We start from the raw sequence: 22,450 nt of genomic DNA on the forward strand, positions 1-22,450 counted from the left end.
CTACAATTGACCTCAAAAACCACTAGAGGGCACCAAAGGAACACTAACGCTAAAGCAACATTTCCTTTTGGTATCAGATTGACCTGTGCTATGTTTAAAAAAAAAAAACATCTTAATTACCTAAAAGAAAAATAATACCCAATACTCAGATTATCCTCTTCTCGGAAAATTTAGAGGACTTTCCACACAAGGTTGGGCAACAACTATTTCAACTGGCTAGGATTTGTTATTTAACGCCTAATCTTTTCCCCTCTTGACCAAAACAACCCACAAGCCATTTAATTTCATCTCCTTTGTAATTCCAGACTTTAAAGGTTTTTCTAATTCAACATTAGCATAATAAAAAAGGGTTTTTTTATTAAATTGTTGTGCTCTTTTTTTAAACTATCCCTGAACTGGGTAGATCCATAGGCCTGTGATGATGAACCTATGGCACCTGTGCCGGAAGTATCGAGTATCTGCTAGCGTATGAGCGGCGGGAGACGCTCGCGTGGGAGATGTTCGTGCACGTGCAGAGGTACGTGGCGTGCGGGGGATCGCATGCGCAGGGGGAGTCGCACGCGCATTGCCTCATGGTTGCAGGCACGCAACATGGAAAAGGTTAGCCATCACTGCCATAGGCCATAGCAAACTAGTTGCTCACTAAAAAAAAAAAGCTGGCCACAGACTCCGCAAATTGTTTCCAAACAAACTTGTGGGCAGCCTCTTTTTCTTTTGTGTTCTATGAAATAAAAAGATTTTGTGATAGCACACTGATGATTTGGGGTGGATCTTTATATCTACCCTATTTTATTCCTGGCATTCTTACCCAACCTGATACACTCCGGATGCACAGGTAGACCTCGACTTACAACAGTTCGCTTAGCAACCGTGACAATGGCGCTGAAAAAAAAATGACCTCACACTTATGACCGTTGCACCATTCTCATGGTCGTGAGATTTTACATTCAGATACTTGACAACTCACTCGCATTTACGGTGGCTGTGGTATCCCAGGGGTCACAACATTCCTCCCTTTTGAGAACTTCTGACAAGGCAAGTCCATGGGGAAGCCAGATTCACTTAACAACCAGGTTACTCACTTATCAAACCGCAGGGACTGTGTGGCAAGAAAGGTTGTAAAATGGGACAAAACCCACTGTGAGGATTCCGGCAGTTACCCCAATTAAATCATGAGTCTCGAGCCAGACTCCCAAAAGTTCAAAGGATTTACTGGAAGTCAACATGTTGGCATGACCTGGGTGTAGCCGACTCTGAGACACGTAATTCACTGTCACCCTTGACCCTGATTTTCCCCCAACCCCTCTGAGTGTATCATAATTCATATTCTCCAACGAAACCCGTCCATAGCCAAGAGCCATCAATCATGTTCTCCAATTAGATTTTTGCCTGGCAGAAGCTTCAGTCATCTAATCAGTCTCTGAAGAAAATATGAATGGAATGTACTTTCAATTCCACACTGCTGCCTCCTCTTTGAAACTCCCCCCACCCTTCTTTCTGTTGACAACTATAAAACGTGTATATAGAAATTGTTTTAAGAGTTGACACCCACTTAGCAAATGTCTTGCTTAACAACAGAAATTCTGGGCGCAGTTGTGGTCGTAAGTTGAGGACTACCTGTACAACACAATGCAAAACAGAATTGAAGCGGATAAAAATCCACTCTCATGGGACTGGAAATTTCTGGCCAAAGCCCAAGGCCTCTTACCGGGATTTAGAAACTCATTATGCCAAAGCTGTGCATAGAAGAGAAAAGCCTCCTTTATCTGACTTAAATTACGGAAGAAACTGCTTTTGAAAGTATTTTCCTTTCTTTTAGGCCTTTCACTGGTGTTTCCTTATCCTCTTTTATTCCAAAGGGCCTGGACAAGGTCTCCTCGCTATCAACAGCTCCTTTTGCAAGGGAACAAAGCCCAGGAACAAAACAGAAGGTTGCCATCGGATACCCGCCTTATTATTTGGTGACGTTCTTACCTCAAGTTCTTTTCTAAGCCGAGTCTCTCGCTCAGCACCGAACTGAAGTTCGCTGGCCTGTCTCCTCAAGGCTTCTGAGCAGCCACTATGTTCTCTTTCTAGCTCTTGTACTTTTTTGCGGACGTTTTGCAACGTGCTGGTGCTTTCCTGGTGGGAGAATAAGAATTAGTTCCAACTTCAGCATTTTCCTTGAAGAGAAAGTTACAATGTACACTTGGTCTTTAAATCCAAGAGTAGGATCAAGAGTCCTCAAACAACTCAGAACCACAGATAAATTGGAAGTTGTCCCACTGAAAGGCCTCCGTGATTGTTGTCTACCAGTAGCCCCAAACACCATTACTTAGAAGCAGGATCTGCGCCGTCGATAAGTTTCTAAGTAAAAATATTTTAGGCTTGTTTTTTTCTATACTACATAAAGAATTTCCATTTACTTAGGACGTTTAGAAGTTCACATTGCCATTTTAACGGTTTCAACTTTAGACTTGTCACAGGCTTACATAACATGGTACTTCTAGGTAAAAATAACAGGGCTAAAATTATTCAGTCGACATTACGGTTGATTTTTTAAAAAATTTATTCCTTTCCTTTACATTCCGCCTTTTTGCCACAGATTTCAAGCCAGCGCTTCTACTTCGTTTCCCACTCACCCAATGTCTGCCACTCAACATCAGTGCCAGTTCGTGTGGAGTTCATGACTAGCCCACAGAAAATTACCCAGAGAAATTCCAATTTCAATGTATATTTGTATCCAGATCCCTCCACAACAAATCCTGCATGATAACCATGACTCCTTGCTGGTTCCCTTTATTTCCTAACAACAGACACCCACACTCAATCAATCCTCTAGGCTGTACAGTATGATCAAATATGATGAACAGAAGAGTCCTTCATAAAGGGTCCTTCAAAACTATCATCACGGAGTTTTTTTTTATTATTATTGCAGCAGATAAAAGCAAGACCAATTAGTATAGCGGTATTTAGTTAAAATAGAACATATTTGCTTTTGTCTTTGTCTCACTTTGCTTGTTGGCTGAGTCAGTAACATTTTAGAGCAGGGGTCACCAACCTTTTGGACCTCAGGGATCACCAAACTCATAATTTTAAATCCCGCTGACCACTAATATGAATTTTGGCTGACGGTGGCTTGCTGGTGGGAGAGAGATCTGATCTAACCTCGGAGGGCTGGCAGTGATGTTCTCCCCCCCACTCCCTCTCACACACACAGAGGTCACACACACACACACCCTTCAAGGCAGCCACATTCCTTCACTAACCTGCTTTTCAGCTCCGTTCTCAGGGGAAGAGAGAGAGAGAGAGACAGACGGACAGACTGGATTAATTGCTTTGGGGGTGACATTTCTCTGCGGACCACCAAAATTTTCTCGTGGCTCACCAGTGGTCTGCGGCCCACCAGTTGGCAACCACTGTTTTAGAGAACTGTCCTAGCACCAAGCCTAGTCAAATATATTGCTTAGCTCGAAAGTGGCTATATAACTCCTACATCACACAGAGTGTTGTACCCTGTTTCTCAACACAGATAGTCCTCGACTTACAACCACAACTGAGCCCAAAGTTTCTGTTACTAAGTGAGAAAGTTGTCAAGTGAATTTTGCCCTGTTTTACGAGCTTTCTTGCTACTGTGGTTACGTGAATCACTGCAGTTAAGTTAATAACATTCTTGTTGAGTGAATCTGGCTTCTCCACTGACTTTGCTTGTCAGAAGGTCACAAAAAGTTGGTCACAGGATCCAGGGACATTGCAACTGCCATAAATATTAGTCAATTGTCGAGTGTCTGAATTTTGAACATGTCACTATGATGTGTATGCTGCAACCATCACAGGTGTGCAAAATGGTCATGGGTCACTTTTTTATGGGCTGTTGTTAACTTCAGATTGTCACTAAAGGAACTGCTGTAAATCAAGGACTACCTGTACAGAGGAAAACTTAATAAAGTCAGCTGAAAAACCTGAGATGTTTTGTCTTAGCTCATTATTTTATTAACTGATAATGCAGCGTGTTTCTCTGCCTCAATTCTGGTATGCAAGAGCATTTGTGACAAGGAGGAAAATGTGTTATGATATGTACAGAATAACCCTTGAGTAACAAGGATATGAACATGGAAACATTTATGAGAGTAGTTATGAATGATTATTCAGCCACACACAGATACACTAAATTGAGTTAAAGTGCTCATCTCTGTTTCAAAGCCGAAGAGCCAGGGCTGTCTGAAGATGTCTCTGTGGTCATGTGGCTGGCATAACTAAACGCCGAAGGCGCACAGAACGCTTTTACCTTCCCACCAAAGTGTTCCCTATTTTTCATTTTACATGCTTTTGAATTGCTAGGTTGGCAGAAGCTGGGACAAGTAACGAGAGCTCACTCCGTTACACGGCGCTAGGGATTTGAACTGCTGAACTGCTGACTTTTCTGATAGACAAGCTCAGCGTCTTAGTCACAGAGCCACTGGGTCCCTGTGTGGTCACTGAGTGGCCATAGGGATGACAATTCCTATACTGCCATCCCATGGAAATGTCTGCTAACGGAAGACTGGAACGGCTGAAGAACATTGTAGCTCATAACAGGTTTTGTTGCACGTGAGGTAGCAGAGAGTAAATAGGCTCTCTCCTTTCTTTCCCTATGCAGCCCCTATCTCCACAAATAAACTACTGACCAGATTGGTCAGTATCTCTGGGCTGAGAAGAAGCTGTTTGGAAAGAACCAGATGCTTGTGCCGTCAAAGGAGAATGGCCCTGAAAGGCAGGAGACTAAAGGGGAAGAGTTGGATCTACACTAGGAGAGTCCAACCATGGTGACTTTAAGACGGAGGTCTCCAAACTTGGCAACTTTAAGACTTGTGGACTTCAACTCCCAGAATTCTCCAGCCAGCTATGGGAGTTGAAGTCTACAAGTCTTAAAGTTGCCAAGTTTGGGGACCCCTGCTTTAAGACCTTTGGACTTCAACGTATCTCTGGGCTGGGGAATTCTGGAAATCGAAGTTACCAAAGTTGGACATCCCTGGTCTACTTTCTGAAGGTGCTTAACCGATTTCACCAACCAAATGGCAGGGCAGAGAAGGAGGAAACAATTGCCACAGGAAATTCATCCGGGGTTAGATGAAAGTAGGGAAAGGGCTAACTGTGCCCATTAAGCTAAGTTATTGCTATGGTTGGTTCGGTTTTTTGTTATGTGGGAATCCAACCACATATTATGATTAGTATTAAAGCATGGACCGGAAACGACTAGCACATATGTGCGACGGGAACCTTTACCTTTTACCTTTTGATTGCATGTCAAAGGCAAGCATGCCCCAAAAATAGATGGCATCAGAGCCTGTTCTGGGAGGTGGATTGAGAATTTTACACAATAGCAATAGCATTTAGTGCTTTACAACCCTCTCTCAGCAGTTTACAGAGTCGGCATCTGGGCCCAAAAATCTGGGTCCGCATTTTACCAACCTTGGAAGGATGGAAGGCTGAATCAACCTTGAGCCTGGTGGGATTTGAACTGCCAAATTACAGGCAGCTGGCAGGCAGCAGAAGTATTGCACTCTAACCACTGCGTCACCGATTTTGCCATTTAAAATGTCCAGTTATCAAAATTGTAAATGAGAGGGCCAAATATTAAAGCCCATCTAAATGGGAGTGACAAGAAGCTGCTGTAAAGCAAAGTACACTGACACCAGTCATAGAGGTAACAAAAAAAATTTTTTTTTTAATTTCTGAAATGGCGATTAAGAATGGAAATTTAAGTTGAACTAATAACTGCCAAATTAAATTTACAGATATATTAAGAAGTGGAAGAGAGGAATCAGTCACAGTATGACTCCATAGCGCAGGTCAAGTTGACCACATATCTGCTTAATAAGCCAAAGCATCGATGATACTTTGCTATCGACTTTATGCAAGAGCAAGCCAATTTCATCCAAATCAGAAAACTATGATTTACAGCTTTAACAAACCAATGTATTAATGCAAACAATAGGTTCATTGCATTCCAAAGCCATTAAATCATGGCTTTCCAGTTCAGATGAAAGAAGCTGTGTTTTACTTATGCAAGGAAAAAAAAAGGCGGGGGAGAGGAAGGGATTACATTCACTCAAAAGAAAAGATTTATTGATATTTCAGCTTATTAAAGCAATCCCTGAAATATAACGCCGCTATATTAGAGTGGCTTTTGAAAGCAGAGCAAGTATAAAATGTAGTCATTTCTTACAATCCAACATCACTATGTGAAAGAAGATTGATTTCAATAGTTTATCCTCACAACTCCAGTGGAATTAAAATAGGTCTATGCTACGGCATAATCTAACTAAAATAAAGATCACTCGGTTATAAGTAAGTTCAGAAGTTTCTCATGCAATGTTGGGCTGTTAGCCACAAGATGATGCTGTTGTATTTCTTATAGAAAATCCAACCTTCTTTTAGAAAGTAGGCAAAATATTCAATATAAATCTTCCAAAAGCCCATCTTCCTCTGCCAAAACATTTCCCCCTGCTAAAAATTCTTCAAAGGGCTTATGATTCCATTTCTCTTTGCTACAGACAATCATTTTAATTTAGTTTTCATAGATACTGCTAAAATAATGTTTACGTGCCATAGCGTACATCTGGTTCAACTGACTTATTTAAGGGACCAGATCTTCCATTTCAATATAATTGCTCACACACAAGTAACAGAAGGGAAGAAAGATTAAAAATTAAATCGTGAAAATAGCAATGAGCACACACCAGATTTACCTAAAGATATAAATAATGTTATAAGATAGAAAGAAAGAGGAGAGGATGCCCAGAAGCAACGTGGCTAGTTTTAATCACAGTGGATGCAATGTTAGTAGACCTGAATGACCAGGCTTAGGACAGATTGTCATAGAAGAGTCTATCTATGTGATTTCTAAGGATCGACACTCACCATAATCAGATCAAATCAATCCCCCACCAATTAGGTTTTATACGTATTTATCAACTCATATACACACAAATAGACACTTTATTATCCAAGAGTAAGAAATCTATGGCTGTTCAGAGATGAATTAAAACTCGTTGCATGCTTCATTTTGGCTACGCTACCACGGCTGAACTGTAATTCAACGTTTCAATAGCAACAGATAGACCTCTTCTGCAACTTGTTAGTAAAGACTTTTATGTCCTTGTAACTTTTATGTAATATAGTGCAAAGATATTTATTTTTATAGTTGGCTGCACAATCAGCAGATATTTAGACAGGATTTGGCCTTTTGATCCATCTGTAAGTCCTTCCCAAGGACATAAGATAGGCCAAAGCTGTTGTTTGATGGTATTAAAGATGTTGTCACAGTATATAAAGATATTAAAGGTACTGTCACAGTTTGTAAGCTGTTCCAAGTAAAGCTGCCTTTTGCAATTGACTGATAGTCATTTTGTTGATGTCAATGGTGGTTATTATTATTACATTAGGGTATTTTCTCCTTTTAAGTTTTATCCATGCTATTTGGTACCAGCTTCTTTTAAAACTAGTATTTCTTCTTTAAATCCTTTTTAGCCACTATTATTTCACAACACATTTGATTTTCAAATAAACACAATTCCTGCAAGAATATCAGTGTATTGCCTTCTCTCGCTTTAATTGTTCTCTGTAAATTAGAGATTTTGTTTAATACCTGTTTAATAGACAATTACCTTGAAAACAATCTCATCTTCTTGAGATAACTGAGGAAGTTAACCTTCTAATGTTAATTTTTAGTTAACTACATATCATCTGTGTATATAGATAAACCTGACTGCCAACATTTATATTTGTACCACAGGAAATAATAAAAATATCACTTTGTTTCCTGTGGTACAAATATAAATATTGGTAGTCAGAAAATCACTTCCTTCTCTCCTTTTTCTCTTGTTGATTGGCATTGTTTTAATTCTGCCCTTATGAAGAGCTCTGGAGTGGTTGAAAGTCTGTAGTCTACTTTCTAATCTCAAATTAACCTAAAATGAGTTTTGGAACAGATCTGGAAGTACTGTATCTACTGTACAGGGTAAAAGTATGGAAGCAAAAGAGCTGAACATACATAGCAGCCTTTCCCAAATCCTCAGATATATTGCAGGAGATTTCTGGAATCTGCAACTCGGGTGACTAAAGACGTGATGCCTGGTAATTTTGGGAGCAATCTGAATGTATCAGATGTATACACTAAAAGTATTGATTTACTTTAGATGAAAACTATTTTACAGAACAACAAAAATATTATCAACCCAAATGTAACAACCCGAGTGCATAAAGTAAATCTTCAGATGGTACAATTTGTGATGCCAACCATAAATGAACAGGGAGACACTTCTATTATCAGGGTCAGGAATACCTTTTCTTGGGAGACTGTAAACGTCTAGAGCAGGGATGTCAAACTTAAGGCCTGGGGGCCAGATTCGGCCCACAGGGTGCTTAGATCTGGCCCGTGGGGCCACCCTAGAAACAGCAAAGGACCGGCCCGTGGTGCCTCTGCCAGTGAAAATGGAGCTTGTGAGGGTCATGTACGGCTCTCCTGAGCTCCGTTTTTGCTGACAGAGGGTTGCAGGAAGCTGTCGCAGCCGAAAACTGAGCTTGGGAGCCCGTTTTCACTGGCAAACCTGTTTTCACTGTTTTTGGGCCACCACAGGCACCCCCGACACGAGTGACATCGACTGGCAATGCCCACCCACACCCACCCCAAGATCAAACACAACCCTGATGCAGTCTCAAAATCGAGTTTGAGACTCCTGTTCTAGAGACCCAGTCTCATGAAGAGGACATCCCCGCTTTTATCAGATCACTACATAAAGAAGCTGACCAATCAAATACCCAGGCTAAGTAGAATTTTATATTTTAGCACAAGTGTTGAATTTTGCTGTATGGCATCCTGGCCTTTTGAACTGCAAAAGTATTTTTGCAATAGGCTTCCTCCTTAACTACTTTGCACTCTAGCTGCAGCCTATGGTCTAACTAACTCCTAAGGCACGCCCATCTAAGGTATACAGTACTGTAATCATTTGGACTAGAAACTTGGACTTTACTAGTGCACTTTCAATATTACGCAAAAATCAAGAACGCAGGGGGCATAATCTCACGCTGACAGCAGGGAAATTCAAAAGTAATGTTGGAAAGTATTATACTTCACAGAAAGAAGAAGTGGGAGCTTAGAACCAACTTCCAGCGGAGTTAGTGGGTCAGTTATCAGTAACTGAGTTTAAACATGCTTGGGATAAACACTTGTCCATCATCCAACAAAAATAAAAAAATTAAATAAACATTAATAAAATATATGTATAATTAAAAATGATAATGAATATAATAATACTGTATATATAATGAAAACAAAACAAAAAACAAAAACAAAAAAACTCAAAGCACAGACTCAATGGACTACTAAGTATTTTTCTGCTATTAGTTTTCTCTGTATCTATCAACTATTGCAACTGGGATAACCTGGCCAAAACATAGAACAAACAGATACCTTTCAGAAAAGAGGCACATTTTTCAAAAAAAACAAGTCTATCATTATAGTACTGGCCATCGTGTTCTAAGAAGAGACATCAGCTTATAATATTCAAGGGGCTAAAGTGAAATAATATAATAGTACTGCCATTAGAGGCAGTCTTCAACTTACAACAGTTCATTTGGTGACGGTTCAAAGTGACAACAGCCCTGAAAAAAGTAACTTACGCCAGTTTTTCACACTGACATCTGTTGCAGCATCCCCCATGGTCATGTGATTAAAATTTTGGATGCTTGGCAACTGGTTCACATTTATGATGGTCGCAGTGTCCCAGGATGATGTGATCATCTTTTGGGACCTTCTGACAAGCAAAGTCAAAGGGGAGAAACCAGATTCACCTCACAACCGTGTTACTAACTTAACAGCTGCAGTGATTCACTTAACAGCTGTGGCAAGAAAAGTTGTCAAATGGAGCAAAACTCACTCAACCAGTGTCTCAGCAGCATAAATTTTAAGCACAGTTGTGCTCGTTAATCGAGGACCACCTGCATTTTTAATCATTAATCCAATACTATTTTTGGCTTGTGATAAAGATAGGACTGCTTCTAGTTTAGCAGCATGACCTAACCCAACAGAAGATACCTGCAACAAAAATTGGAGTTCGTTTCTTTCTGATTTCCAATGTTCTGCCTGAGACCTAAACTCTTCTTCTGCCACTTTCATGATCTCTGACTCTATCACGTTCTTCTGTTCCTTCTGGCATTCCAATGTCTCCTTGGTGTAGACACAGGGTAAAATGAACTTAATCATAACATACTGTAGGCTTTACATATAGCTATATAAATATATACAGGTGGGAATTAATTAAAGCTATCAAACATTGTGTTGTAGATCCGTGTTATTCCCATTTCCTAATTTTACCCAGGGAGAGGAGAAAACCATTTTATATACTGAGAGCATTTGCATCAAGACAAATTCCTTGTGTGTCCAACCACATTTGGCCAATAAAGAACTCCTATTCTATTCTATTCTATTCTATTCTATTCTATTCTATTCTATTCTATTCTATTCTATTCTATTCTATCCTATCCTATCCTATCCTATCCTATCCTATTTATGAGATTTCCAGTTGGAACTGTACTCAGTTGGAATGGATTCTACCTTTATTCAGATATAGTATAGGTTGTCCTCAACTTACAACAGTTCATGTAGTGACCATTCGAAGTTAACAACAGCACTAAAGAAAGAGATTTATGACCATTTTTCACTACATTTACTACATTTATGACAGTTGCAGCGTCCCAGAGGGTGCATGATTCCCCTTTGCGACCTTCTGACAAGCAAAGTCAATGGGGAAGCCAGATTCACTTAACAACCGTGTTAGTAATTTAACCAATGCAGTGATTCACTTAACAACGGTGGCAAGAAAACTCGTAAAATGGGCCAATACTCACTTAGCCAATTTCTCACTGAACAACATAAATTTTGAGCTCAATTGTGGTTGTAAGCTGAGGACTACCTGTAGTTGAAACTACTAAGATTTAAGAAAAAAATAATATTTTTGGCTACACTGAAGGGAAAGTGAAACATATCTTTCTTTAATAAGCAAGAAAAACTGCCATTGTATCTGAACAAACCACAGTTCCAATCTTTCTGCTTGCAAATCAAAATTCTACACTCTGTTTAATCCAGGTTTGAAATTCTGCCTTGGGCAAATAATTTACCACAGGGATAGCAACATTGGTCACTATAAACATTATTAAATTTCAACTCCCATCAAGCCTTTCCTGTAGAGAGAACAGGTAGTGCTGATGGGAACTGCAGACCAAAAGCTACTGAACACAATGTCGATCTCTGCTTTGTGGATCAGATTAATTTTTAACATGTGAAAATCCCCCACTCTTTTCTGTCTCTCAATTGACCCTGCTAAATTCAGCTACAAAATACTACTTTTTCTTTCATGAAACATTTGCATTAAACTGCTGGCTACCTTGGACAAGAAAGTCCCCACCCAAAGAACATCAACTATATTCTCAGATGAGAGTAGGTTACATTCTTCAATGTCTTGGACGAAACAAGAAATGCAACTTAAAAGAATACCACATGCTAGACCAGGCATGTCCAATTTGTGACCCATTGGCCACATATGGCCCTGGACAGCTAATAATGCCACCCCACCAGATTGTACGCTTTTAAAAGTGGTGCGGTGGCCTACAGGTGGAACTCTCGCCTCACAATCAGGAGGCTGTGAGTTTGATCCTAGGTAGAGGATCAACCTATTTTTCTCTTTGTGCACGATGAGAATGTATCTGCTGAATATAACTCCGCACTGGCAACAGGAAGGTCATCCGGCCAGTAAACACTCAGTTGCCCAGACTCCATCCTGCAAGGGATTAGCCGGTCATTAAAAGAAGATGACCAGATTGTACACTTTTAACATTATGTGAGTTAGATACATTAACTATGTTATATCTTTTATATGTGGCCCAAGACAATTCCTTTTCACTCAGTGAGGTCCAAGCAAAACAAGAGGTTGGATATCCATGCTCTAGACCAGTGGTCTGTGGACCTCTGGGGGATCCATGAAGACTTGAAGAAATGTTATTATTTAAATCTTGAGTTATGTCTTGGGAGTCCATTGCCACAAAAGTTATTTAAAGGGGGTCCATGGTGAAGAAAAGATTGAGAAACACTGCTCTAGACTCTTCACTGGCCAAGAACCATTAAGACATTTTTCCTTCACCTCAAGTAACACTGTCATGTCAAAGAAAAAAAATCAATCTCCCACTTAATCATTTAGCTTTTAGCAGTTTGCTTACCTCTTTGCCTGAAAAATAAGACTTACTATATTTAGACAGGAAAAGAATCCTGAATTTAAAATATTTCCCCCCACATTCCGCAGAGCAAGACTCATCTCTCCCTGTCACTGTGTTTTAGAAAACATAAAATTATCGACTCAATTTAAAGGTAAACCCGTTGCCAAAAGTCAAATATTCCTTCAGATAAAGTCAGTTCCAGAATGTTGCAAGTGCTAAACTTTCTGTTTTCCTTCTCTCAGTGAATCCCTCTTTAGTTTGTGTCGTATCTTTTAAAGTGCAAGATTTTTTTTTGAACCCAAGAAATTTTTGTGTGTGAAAAAACTGAGCAGAAAATACTGTACTAATAAGAATATGTGTTTACGGCACTGCCCCTTTGTACATGTTGATGCATACCATAGAGCAGTGTTTCTCAATCTTGACCACTTGCAAGATGGGTGGACTTCAATTCCCAGAAGTCTGTGCTGTATTAAGCCTTGCCCCTTTGTACATACATGCTATGATGACATAGAGCAGTGTTTCTCGACCTTCATCACTTGAAGACAGGTGGACTTCAGTTCCCAGAATTCCCCAGCCAGCTATGCTTGATGATGATGGTTATCATTGAAGCTCTTTACTCTATTGGCAGTGTTTTCCTCAACCACTAGACCAAGAGTGTCAAACTCGCAGCCCGCGGGCCAGATGTACCATGTGTTGACCCCGACCCCGCCCAGTTTAGCAAAGGGGGAAAAAGTCCCGATATGTCATGTGACACCGCCGTGACGATGCAAGTTTGACACCCCTGCGCTAGATCAAACTGGTCAGCTGGGGAATTCTGAAAGCAGAGGTCTACCCCTCTTCAAGTGGTCTAAAGTTGAGAAACACTGCCATAACCGTATAGAACTCCAATGATAACCATCATCATCCTTCATGAACTTCCTGAAGACACCACTAAATAAAGGCTTACCTTCAAAATCTCATCCAATCTCATCCTTTCCTTCAAAAGGGTTTCATATTCAGCATGACAGGTACCAATAAGCAACTCCTTTTCTGATAACTCATTGATCAATCTTCGCTGTTTTTCATCCCACTGACACTTATTGATGTGAAATGCTTTCTCTGCCTCATTCAATTTCTGCTGAAGAGCTCTGATGGTTTCTGTTGAAAAGACATGCAAGGTGATTCTCAAATCCAATTAAAATCTGTATTAAAGTAGCATAGGTTCTTCTCCAACAATATTTAAAAAGGAACAAACCAAAGATTTTACAGTGAACATTGCCATAACTATTCTATTGAAAACAACAATCCTTTCAAATTTGCCATTTTACATCAACAACACAAAAAAACAGGTGAAAAGCCATTTCTATCAATGAAGACGTTTTGGTATACATATTTGTTACACAAAAGAGCCAGTTTGATCTAGTGGTTAATGTAGGGGTCCCTGAACTTGGCAACTTTAAGACTTGTGGACTTCAAGTCTTAAAGTTGCCAAGTTTGAAGCCCTCTGGGTTAAGACATCAGGCTAGAAATTGGGAGAACCAAGAGTTCAAATCCTGCCTTAGCCATGAAAGCCAGATGGGTGACCCTGGGCCAGTCACTTTCTCTCAGCCCAACCCACCTCACAGGGTTGTTGTAGGAGCAAGGAATCTTAAAGATACCACAGGTATCTACCTAAGTGGCCAAGGCTGACAGTAAGATGTGTTAGACAGATATTGTCCAGCAATGTCTTATTAAGAACACAGTAAAATAGAAAGACACATATGGGGCCAATCTACAGCTCGAACAAGGAACATGTAGCTTTTTTACATAAACATTCTACATTAAACAATTGCAGGAATGTAGGAACAGATAATATTGGTCAGAAAAAATGAAAATTTAATTGATGTTTGGAAAAGAGTAAATTTTAAGGAAGGAAAAATGCTACTAGTTATATATAAATTATGAATTTGCTTAACTGGCATCAGTTTATTATAATTGGAAAACAAATAATCCACTAGTTTAAAGCTGCTATTCAGCCAAGTATACAACATAATTATCATGTTAATATCTTTTTAATTACATAGTAATAAACATTCAACAAAATCACAACAATTTCAAAATTATGTACCAGTTCTGCAAGGACTTTGGGACCAAATATTTTCCCATCTTTAATTTATATAGACACTCACTCTCTTGTTATTAAAAACAAATGAGATTACTGAGAATTTTTTTAAGAAATCCAGAAATATTTCCAAATTAATAAGCATGTAGAAATTGAAATACGTAAAGCATAGAATGCCATGAAGCTACTTATAAATATTACTCTATTAAACATGAGCAAGAAAAAAGAAAAAGGAATGGAATGAAGTGTTAGAATCAGGGCCCAAGAAAAACAATAATTCTGATGTATTTTCTGCATTAAAGTATAAGAGATATTAGTGATGGGTAATAAAATATTACTAAATATATAAGATGTAGTAAATGTGGATATTACACATGTCAGTCTTATGAATCATTTTTTTAAACTGTTAGCACGTGCTATTAGAAAACAAAATAATATCAAAAAAAATAAATCACAGATACAAATAGAATTCTTTTTAACCAAGCAAAAATGTACAAGTTACAAATTAAATATTACATTACATTTTATATAAAAATAGACTCTAAGTTCAGAATCAATGAAACTGACTATGAAAATGTGTCAAACAGTTTAAAAGCTCTAAATCTGAGAATATTAAGTAAGGAACATAATAATGATCTTAACACAACAATCAGTATTGGTGGTAAAATGCAAAAGACCCAGGAGATTCAGACCTGAATATTATAAGGTACTCCTAAAATAATAATTCCCTATTTATGCCTGGAGAACACAGTTACTGAATTATGTTCACAGAAGAAATGTTCACAAATCTGTTCATTATTGAAAATGTACTGAATTTTACCTTGCAGCTGTTCTATTTGTTTGTTTGCTCCACCTAATTTTTCTTCTGATGAATACCGTTCTATACCAACTTCTTTCCTTGCTACAGCTAATTCATACTCCAGACTTTGTCGGACAGCTTCACCCTTCTCAACTTCTGCTCGCAGTTTTGCAATCTGGCTTTCATAGTTTGACAGCTATAAATGAAATAATTAAAAAAAAAAAAAAAATTACAGGTAACTTTACTCATACATTATTTTTTTGAATACTCATATTATGTAACTCTTTAAACTTAGATGCCTTGAAACAAATTGGGTTGAAGGGTTTGTGAAAATTTTCCTTTTTTTTTTTCCTTTCACCTATTATTATGATGCCAAAATGCCTTTACATGATCGTTAAATTACCTACTTGGAAATTAACGTATTTACTGTAAAACATTACAAATCCATAAAAATCAAAACAAAATCTTGAATTGTATGTCCTCCTCTTTGCAGTGTTTTTCCCTGTCGGGAATAAAACAGTTGATGAATCTCCAGTCTAGAAATAAAGCTGTTGAGCTTTTGGATTTGAACACTAATGCACAGAAAGGATACTCTTTATAATGCCTTTAAATGCAAAAGGGTTTTCCAATGATAAAACAGTTTTAATTTGTCATCTCCTGCTACAATAGCTCCAGACAAAAGCATGTGTTGATATTTCACAGCCTTAAAAGCTTGCATTGTCTTTTCCTTTTTGGAAGGGTACATTCTTTCTGAAGTTCTCTTCCAGGACAATTCTGTGCCATCAAAGCTAAGGATCTACTGTGCTGTTTCATCACTTTCACTGATAGCTTCTTTTAACATCAGGATGCAGCTCTTTGCTGCATTTCTATTACCACCAGCAACTTCACAATTCACTTTCAAGTTCTGAAAATTAGAACGTGAAAGTCAACATCTATTGAATTACCACAAAGTTTATATGAAATTCATCATACTTCCACTCACAATGTCCGTAACTTTTTCACTTCAAATGTTCATTTCATTTGAATGCTGCTTTGTTAGCTGATTTTAAGTTCGTTAATTGTTGAAGTGTTTTTTCACTGTTGAATTAATGAGACTTACAGTAGCTCATATGCAATGGAAGACAGGCTTTGCACATCAAAACTCTTTTATTATTTTCATTTTCTGCTCTAAATCATTTTAGGTAGTCCTTGATTACTGACTAGCCTATTTAGCAACTGTTCAAACTTACCACAGTGCTGAAAAAGTAGGTTTGCAACTATCCTTGAACTTACCATAGTCCCAGGCTCACATGATCTCCATTTGCAATCTTCACAATAAGTAAAGTGAATTGGGGAGCCAGTATTAATTTACAAGTCGTGCAGTATTAATTTACAAGGCTGCATTGAACAACTGCAAGTGATTTTTTTTAACAACCATGGTGGAACTGGCATCATAAGTCGGACATGGTCATGTGATGTTTCACTTAACAATTGCATTGCTTACAATGATCCCAATTGCAGTTTTAATGTTAAGTAAGAACTTACCAGCCAGGCCTATATTCTGATTATTGCATGATCACTTTGCAATCATCATTGCAATGCAGTTCAGCGTAAAATAACATTGGAAATTGCTTTATTTTAAAATATTCCACTTTTGAAAATTGGTGAGCTTATCTTAGCACCCCAATTTTATAAGGACTGTGGGAGATTACCAATTCATATTTGTGAAGGAAGAAGATAGGTAGCTTTTTGAAGCTATTTTTTCTGGGTTGGTTTTTTTTTTTGCATGAGGAAGATTAAAGGTAGGAATAGGAGGTCTCAGAGAGGCAAACAGCTTCTAGTCCTATATTTAAAGCCACCTCAAAGCCTAGGAAACATGCAAAAATCAAGAAATCAAATTTTCCTCATTTTGCTGCTGAACTTCTTTAGAACAATCTCAATGAGTTGGAAGCTGCAAGCAGCCTTCAGGCTTTTCATCAATTGAGAAGAAATGCATTATCTCCAGCCACTTTCCAAGTCCAACAGGAATTATATTACAAGCAAGATGGAAATTACAGCGGGAATCTCACTGAACACATAATTACTCCACGAGCCCTAATGGAATTTTTGACTTGTATTTCTTAAACAACAACCCCCTTACATTCAGCTTTGGTTGTAAAAGCTAAATAATCCTATGCTTATTAAGATCAACAACTTAAACAGTTTGAACTGATTAATATCTTTTGGGCAGTAATGGGCTTCAGGGTTTACTGATTGTGGTCTAGAAAACAGATTGACTGACATTTCCTGGCAACTGTGGAAGGCACCTGTGGAGTTCCCAGTGAAACATCAGGAAATCTGTTTTCTAGACCACAATCTCTAAACCCTAAAGCACAATGTTGCCCAACAGATACCGGTCATGAAAGCCTACACCAGTATATAATGCCGTTTCTTTTTCTTTTTAATAGTCTAAGTCATTTATATCTTAGAGTGTTATGAATCTCTAGTCAACACTGTATAAAATACCGCTGTACCAAAATAACATAGTGCACTGTATAATAAAAACAAATTTTATTAACACCATTTTATAAATAAAAAATAAAAATATTATGTTAGAAACTAACTCTTGATGGGCATGCCATTGTAAAAAGCAAATTAAGTAACAATTTTAAAAAATGCTAGAACCCCATCTAAGAAGACCCCACTAAAGTAGATTATTGATTTCTTTTAATCTCATACAACCTATTATTTGGAGGGTTTTTTTTAATAAATGAAGTTTTTGCCCCATGAGAATTATAAGAATTATACCCATATTCTGGTTTCTCATTAACAAAAAAGAGATGGGAAAAAATCAAAGAAAAAAAAGAAACATTTGGAAGAATCTTAAATATGGCTTTCCATGTCCTGACTACAACTTAAAAGTGTTTTGGATCTCATGAAGCACAGCACCTCTGGTACTCATTAAAGCAGTTTCCTCTTTTAGGCTTTTGTGTAAGCCTGCAAAATAAAATAATGCTGCAGCTGCTCTAAGAATTGTAATAGTTTTAATACCACAAAGACTGGACTGGAACAAGATTTAGAGAAGTTATTTTAAATCAGGGTCCAAGAGCGCACAGGCCTAATACAAACCCCTTCATTAGCATTATGAAGGCTGATGTAGTTCTTTAGATACATCAGAAATGTGGCAAGTTGGAGAAAGCCATCCATCAACATCAACAGGATGAGTAGTTTGTGTAAGAATGTTGAACACACAGCCCAACAGCAATGAAATTGTTACCTCTGCATTATGCTTAGCAGTTATGTCAAGTTTATCTTTCTTGGCTTGATGGAGTTTCCTTCTCAGATCTTCCTTTGTTTCCATATCAGCTTCACTGTGCTTGTGGAGAAATGTCTTTCCAAAGTTCCTGTTTTAAAAATACAAGGACTTTTCACTACAAATGGTCTCAGTCATACCAGCTCTGAAGTTTCAAATAATCGAGGCAGCAAGGTTGAATTTCTTACTTAGAACTAAGTCCCACTCAATTTATAAGATTTGTTTCCAAGGTAATATACTCTGGAGGTGGCTATTATTGGAACTGTTTTGCTTCCAGTTCACAACCCCTGCAATTCAAGAATGTATCTATCTAAAGCTACCTACATCTGCATCTGCATTTCACTGAAGGACGTTTTAAAGATTATCAACTTTTTGTTATTTAATTCTAAATGTACTGATTTAAAAATTCTGCTTTATATGTATATATTTTGAAGGGTTGTGAGTCACCCTGAAAAATGAAGGTAGGGTAGAAATAAATTAAGCACAAATTATGCTTCTCGTAATAAAAGTCAATCCCTTTCAAACCTTACATCTGTTACTTTCTCTTTCTTGAAGAAATAAAATTAAAAATAACACTTATTTTGTTCAGCCAGCATTTTTCCAACTCTACTTAGAAAAATATGGCAGCATTGTTTATTAAAAAAGCAGTTCTAATAATTTTGTAGAAGGGAAAGTCCAGGAGGAACGGCTTATCATGATGACTGCAACAGAATAAAATATTTTCTGTGCACAGCTTTTAAAGTATAGATGTTTTGCATTTTGCCAGCCCCCATACATTCATTTAATGAGAAACAGAGGGAGATGTTGACTGGCCTCCTTGATGTCAAGGGAAAATAAGTTTACCCTGATGAACCAAGCCTCAATTCTAATTACTATTAATTCATAATTACTGGAAGATGCACACACACAACTCTTTAATGTTAGCTTTTTAGGCATCAAAATACAAAATATATGAAAAAAAAGCATACAATTCTTAATTCACAAACCTCATTCAGCTTCTTAAATAAAAGGGAGAAGTTCACAAAACAAAATGAAATCTTGTACCTAAGTTAGTGAGGTAACTATGGTAACCATTCCAATGGAATAACTAAGTGTTTTTTTCCTTGCATTGACAGCTGAGGAAGTGTGATAAAATACCCGTTTTATTTTATATAATATACCATACATGGAAAACTAGACAACTTTTGAAAGTACTGCATCCACTTTTCATATCACATAGGAAGTGATTGGCAGAACAATTCAGGGATAAAAACAATGATACAGATATGACATGATAGTAAGTAGGAACAGACAAATATAAACATGGTAAAACAAGAGGAAAAGCCAAGCTGCCCCATTAAAAAAAAAAAAACCTCACCAGTAGGCAAATATACAAAGTTTTAAAAAGATTTCATTAAATATCACACTTTGAAGAGAAAATGGAAACAAACTTCTGAAGGGGACTAAGTACACTTCTCTGAATAATTTCAATCTCACAATTGAAATGGTACTGTTCATTAGGAAGGAAGCTGCACTTTTTTTATCCATTTTTGTTACCCTAATAGTTGCCACTGTATTTGGTAAGTAAAATATGGAACTTGGAAAATAAGTTATCCTTTTGCTTTGATTAGTGATGTTTTGTTAATTAGCAAAACTGGATTGAAAAACCATCAGAACCATATGTATGCATGTGAGGGGTAAAGTATATATGTTTATACGTATGTGTGTATATCAGTATTTTGCTATTCTTAAAGGGATTGCAGAAATGCTTTATCAAGTGATGTTGTCTTGTATTCATTTATAGCACAATCCTATATTTGTGTGTTATTTCCAACCAAAACTTGCTAACAATTTTGTGATGCAGGTATGGGGAGTTACTTTGAAAAGCACCTACAGTAAGCTAACACAATCCTACAGAAAGCTGAATTTCCACTAAGATACCTGCACTATAGATGGGCTAATTATCTGATATTGTAATATTACTTCAAACTGTGAAATCTGAAATTATGAAGTATTAACAGCATGATTTGCACATCCTCAATTGCCAACTGGTACTAAACATTTTTCCCAAATATGTATTTTTCTGCAGTTAACATTCTATTAGAAATTTCATATGATAGAATTAGAAAATGGCAGAAATTTACATGGTCAAAAGAGAGAACAGAAATTTTCATAACTGTATTCTTTGTTAATTATCAGAATTAAACTCACCGTTTCATTTCAGAGATTGAGTAATTCACTTGAGAATCCATTACAACTAATTTTCTACTTTATGTTCTCTGAACAAACAATGCTATTTTCATAGGTATTATTGTTTGCACAAGATTTCAAACATCACGTCTTTTCCAATTTCTTGAGTCACATTAAAACCTACAATACACAGATTTAAATAAATATCTCAGTCACACCATTTTTGCAATAATATATTTGGACTTAATCACAAATTATAGAATTCTTTATTATTAAAGTATATGCCCAATAGTTTACTGAAGCCAGCAATAATCTAAAGAGTCACAACATGAACTTTAAATTTCTTTATTAATGTCATTATTTCCATCTCCACTCATCTTCATGTTACAAAAATAGATTATAGGCTTAAGAAACAGCTTAAGAAATAAAAAATAGGCCTAAGAAAAAACATAAATTTTGACGGATCTCCAAAAATAATAGGCATTTGGGATGCACTCCGAAGTACCTTTTTGAATAGTAGGTTGTGTTTCTAATGTTCTCATTTTGCCACTACAATCAATAAATTTTCTACAACCAATGTGAGTGTAGAAATTAAAATGTTGGATCAAGTCTGGACAGACCATCCTTAAAAACAAGAATTCGTTCCTTTAGACCTACCTACCACAAGGTCATAGGGATAAAATGCAGATTTTGGTGTAAGCTACTTTGAGTCCTGAAGAAAACAAGGGATATAAATTTGGGAAATAACATAAATATGCTAGTCCCTTTGTTCAGCTTGAAAAAGCAACAAAAGAAATTGATAGTGGCAACGCAATTCAACAAGGGCTCCCAATTCACGGGTTAAAAATTAATGCCTAAAGCAGCCTTTCCCAACTTTTCAGGAATAGTACAAGAGTTGGGACATTGGAAATTTTCTAGTCACTCCCTTTTCAACCAGGAGACCTTATACTATTCTGGACCAATGGCTCTCTAATCATTTCTTAAAAACTTCCAGTGATGGAGCCATCATGACATCCAGGTACACAGCTTCCATTATCCCTGTCTGTCTTCTGGTTGGAGATTTTGAGGTCAATACCTCTAAAGGATTACAATTTGGAGTATATTGGCTGCAATTGTTCAAATTTTTTTGTAGTAAACTGTAATTCAGTGATAACTGAAGATTGTTTAACAGATAAATCAGCAAAAACAGTTCCCTTAATGGACATTGTGTTAGAGACTTTTTCACTTGGAAAAAGCAAATCCACCAAACCAACTCATTCTGTTTCACCTAAATAACTGATTACAGTTAAGCCAGTTGTAGTTCTAGAATTTGTGGCAAGACGTTTACTTTGACTTCCTTGTTGCTACCATAATCTATTCAAACCCAGAATGAAGACCCCAAAACTATATCTAAATAAAAGTCTTCTGGATCATACAAACCGTCTGGCTCTTGTCAATAAAAGGCAAAAAAGTCTCTTAAACTTTTTGCCCCATACCTCTCTTTAATATAGTCTTGATGTCCATGCTTCCCCTAAAAATCCAAATATCAAAATGAACACAAATGAACAATTAAAACAATAGCATAAAACTTTGGAAAAGGTGGACTTTTTTGTAACAATGTACAACTATTAAACAATTCTTCATACCTTCCCTAGATTCTCTCTGGACCCGCTCAAGGAAAGTATAACTCAATTTGGCAACCCTGATATAAAGTGTGTGAGTACAAGGTGTGTGAGTACAAGATGGCCTTGAGAAAAGTATATGAACAGCTGCTGTGGGAATGAGGAACTCAAGATTGCTCCACCCTGATCCTCTTTGATGTTGGGGGACAGCAGAGAAGGGGAGTGAATATATCAAATTTGCAAGCCTCAGTTATTATACTGCAACAATAAAGTGGCATTTCTGGGATCTTTGGCGTCTG

At 37.4% G+C, this 22,450-nt stretch overlaps 1 protein-coding gene across 5 annotated transcripts in view; it reads right to left on the reverse strand.

Annotated features, from left to right (window-relative positions):
• Positions 1-22,450, reverse strand: part of CCDC171 (coiled-coil domain containing 171) — a 178,228-nt gene that overhangs the window by 154,855 nt on the left and 923 nt on the right. For 4 of the 5 annotated variants that reach the window (XM_087926588.1, XM_087926587.1, XM_087926585.1 and 1 more), the window contains exons 2-7: positions 20,572-20,730; positions 18,346-18,472; positions 15,132-15,306; positions 13,178-13,368; positions 10,058-10,189; positions 1,975-2,121 (exon numbers count right to left, since the gene is read on the reverse strand). In XM_087926588.1, the coding sequence (XP_087782714.1) occupies positions 1,975-2,121; positions 10,058-10,189; positions 13,178-13,368; positions 15,132-15,306; positions 18,346-18,472; positions 20,572-20,612 (813 nt within the window). In that variant the 5' untranslated portion in view covers positions 20,613-20,730. The remainder of the gene's footprint in view (positions 1-1,974; positions 2,122-10,057; positions 10,190-13,177; positions 13,369-15,131; positions 15,307-18,345; positions 18,473-20,571; positions 20,731-22,450) is intronic. The other variant, XM_026718389.2, reaches the window with a different exon arrangement.

The sequence above is a fragment of the Pseudonaja textilis genome, chromosome 2 (genome assembly GCF_049901715.1).
Source record: "Pseudonaja textilis isolate UNSWEBS1 chromosome 2, rPseTex1.2, whole genome shotgun sequence".
NCBI classification, from domain to species: Eukaryota; Metazoa; Chordata; class Lepidosauria; order Squamata; family Elapidae; genus Pseudonaja; species Pseudonaja textilis.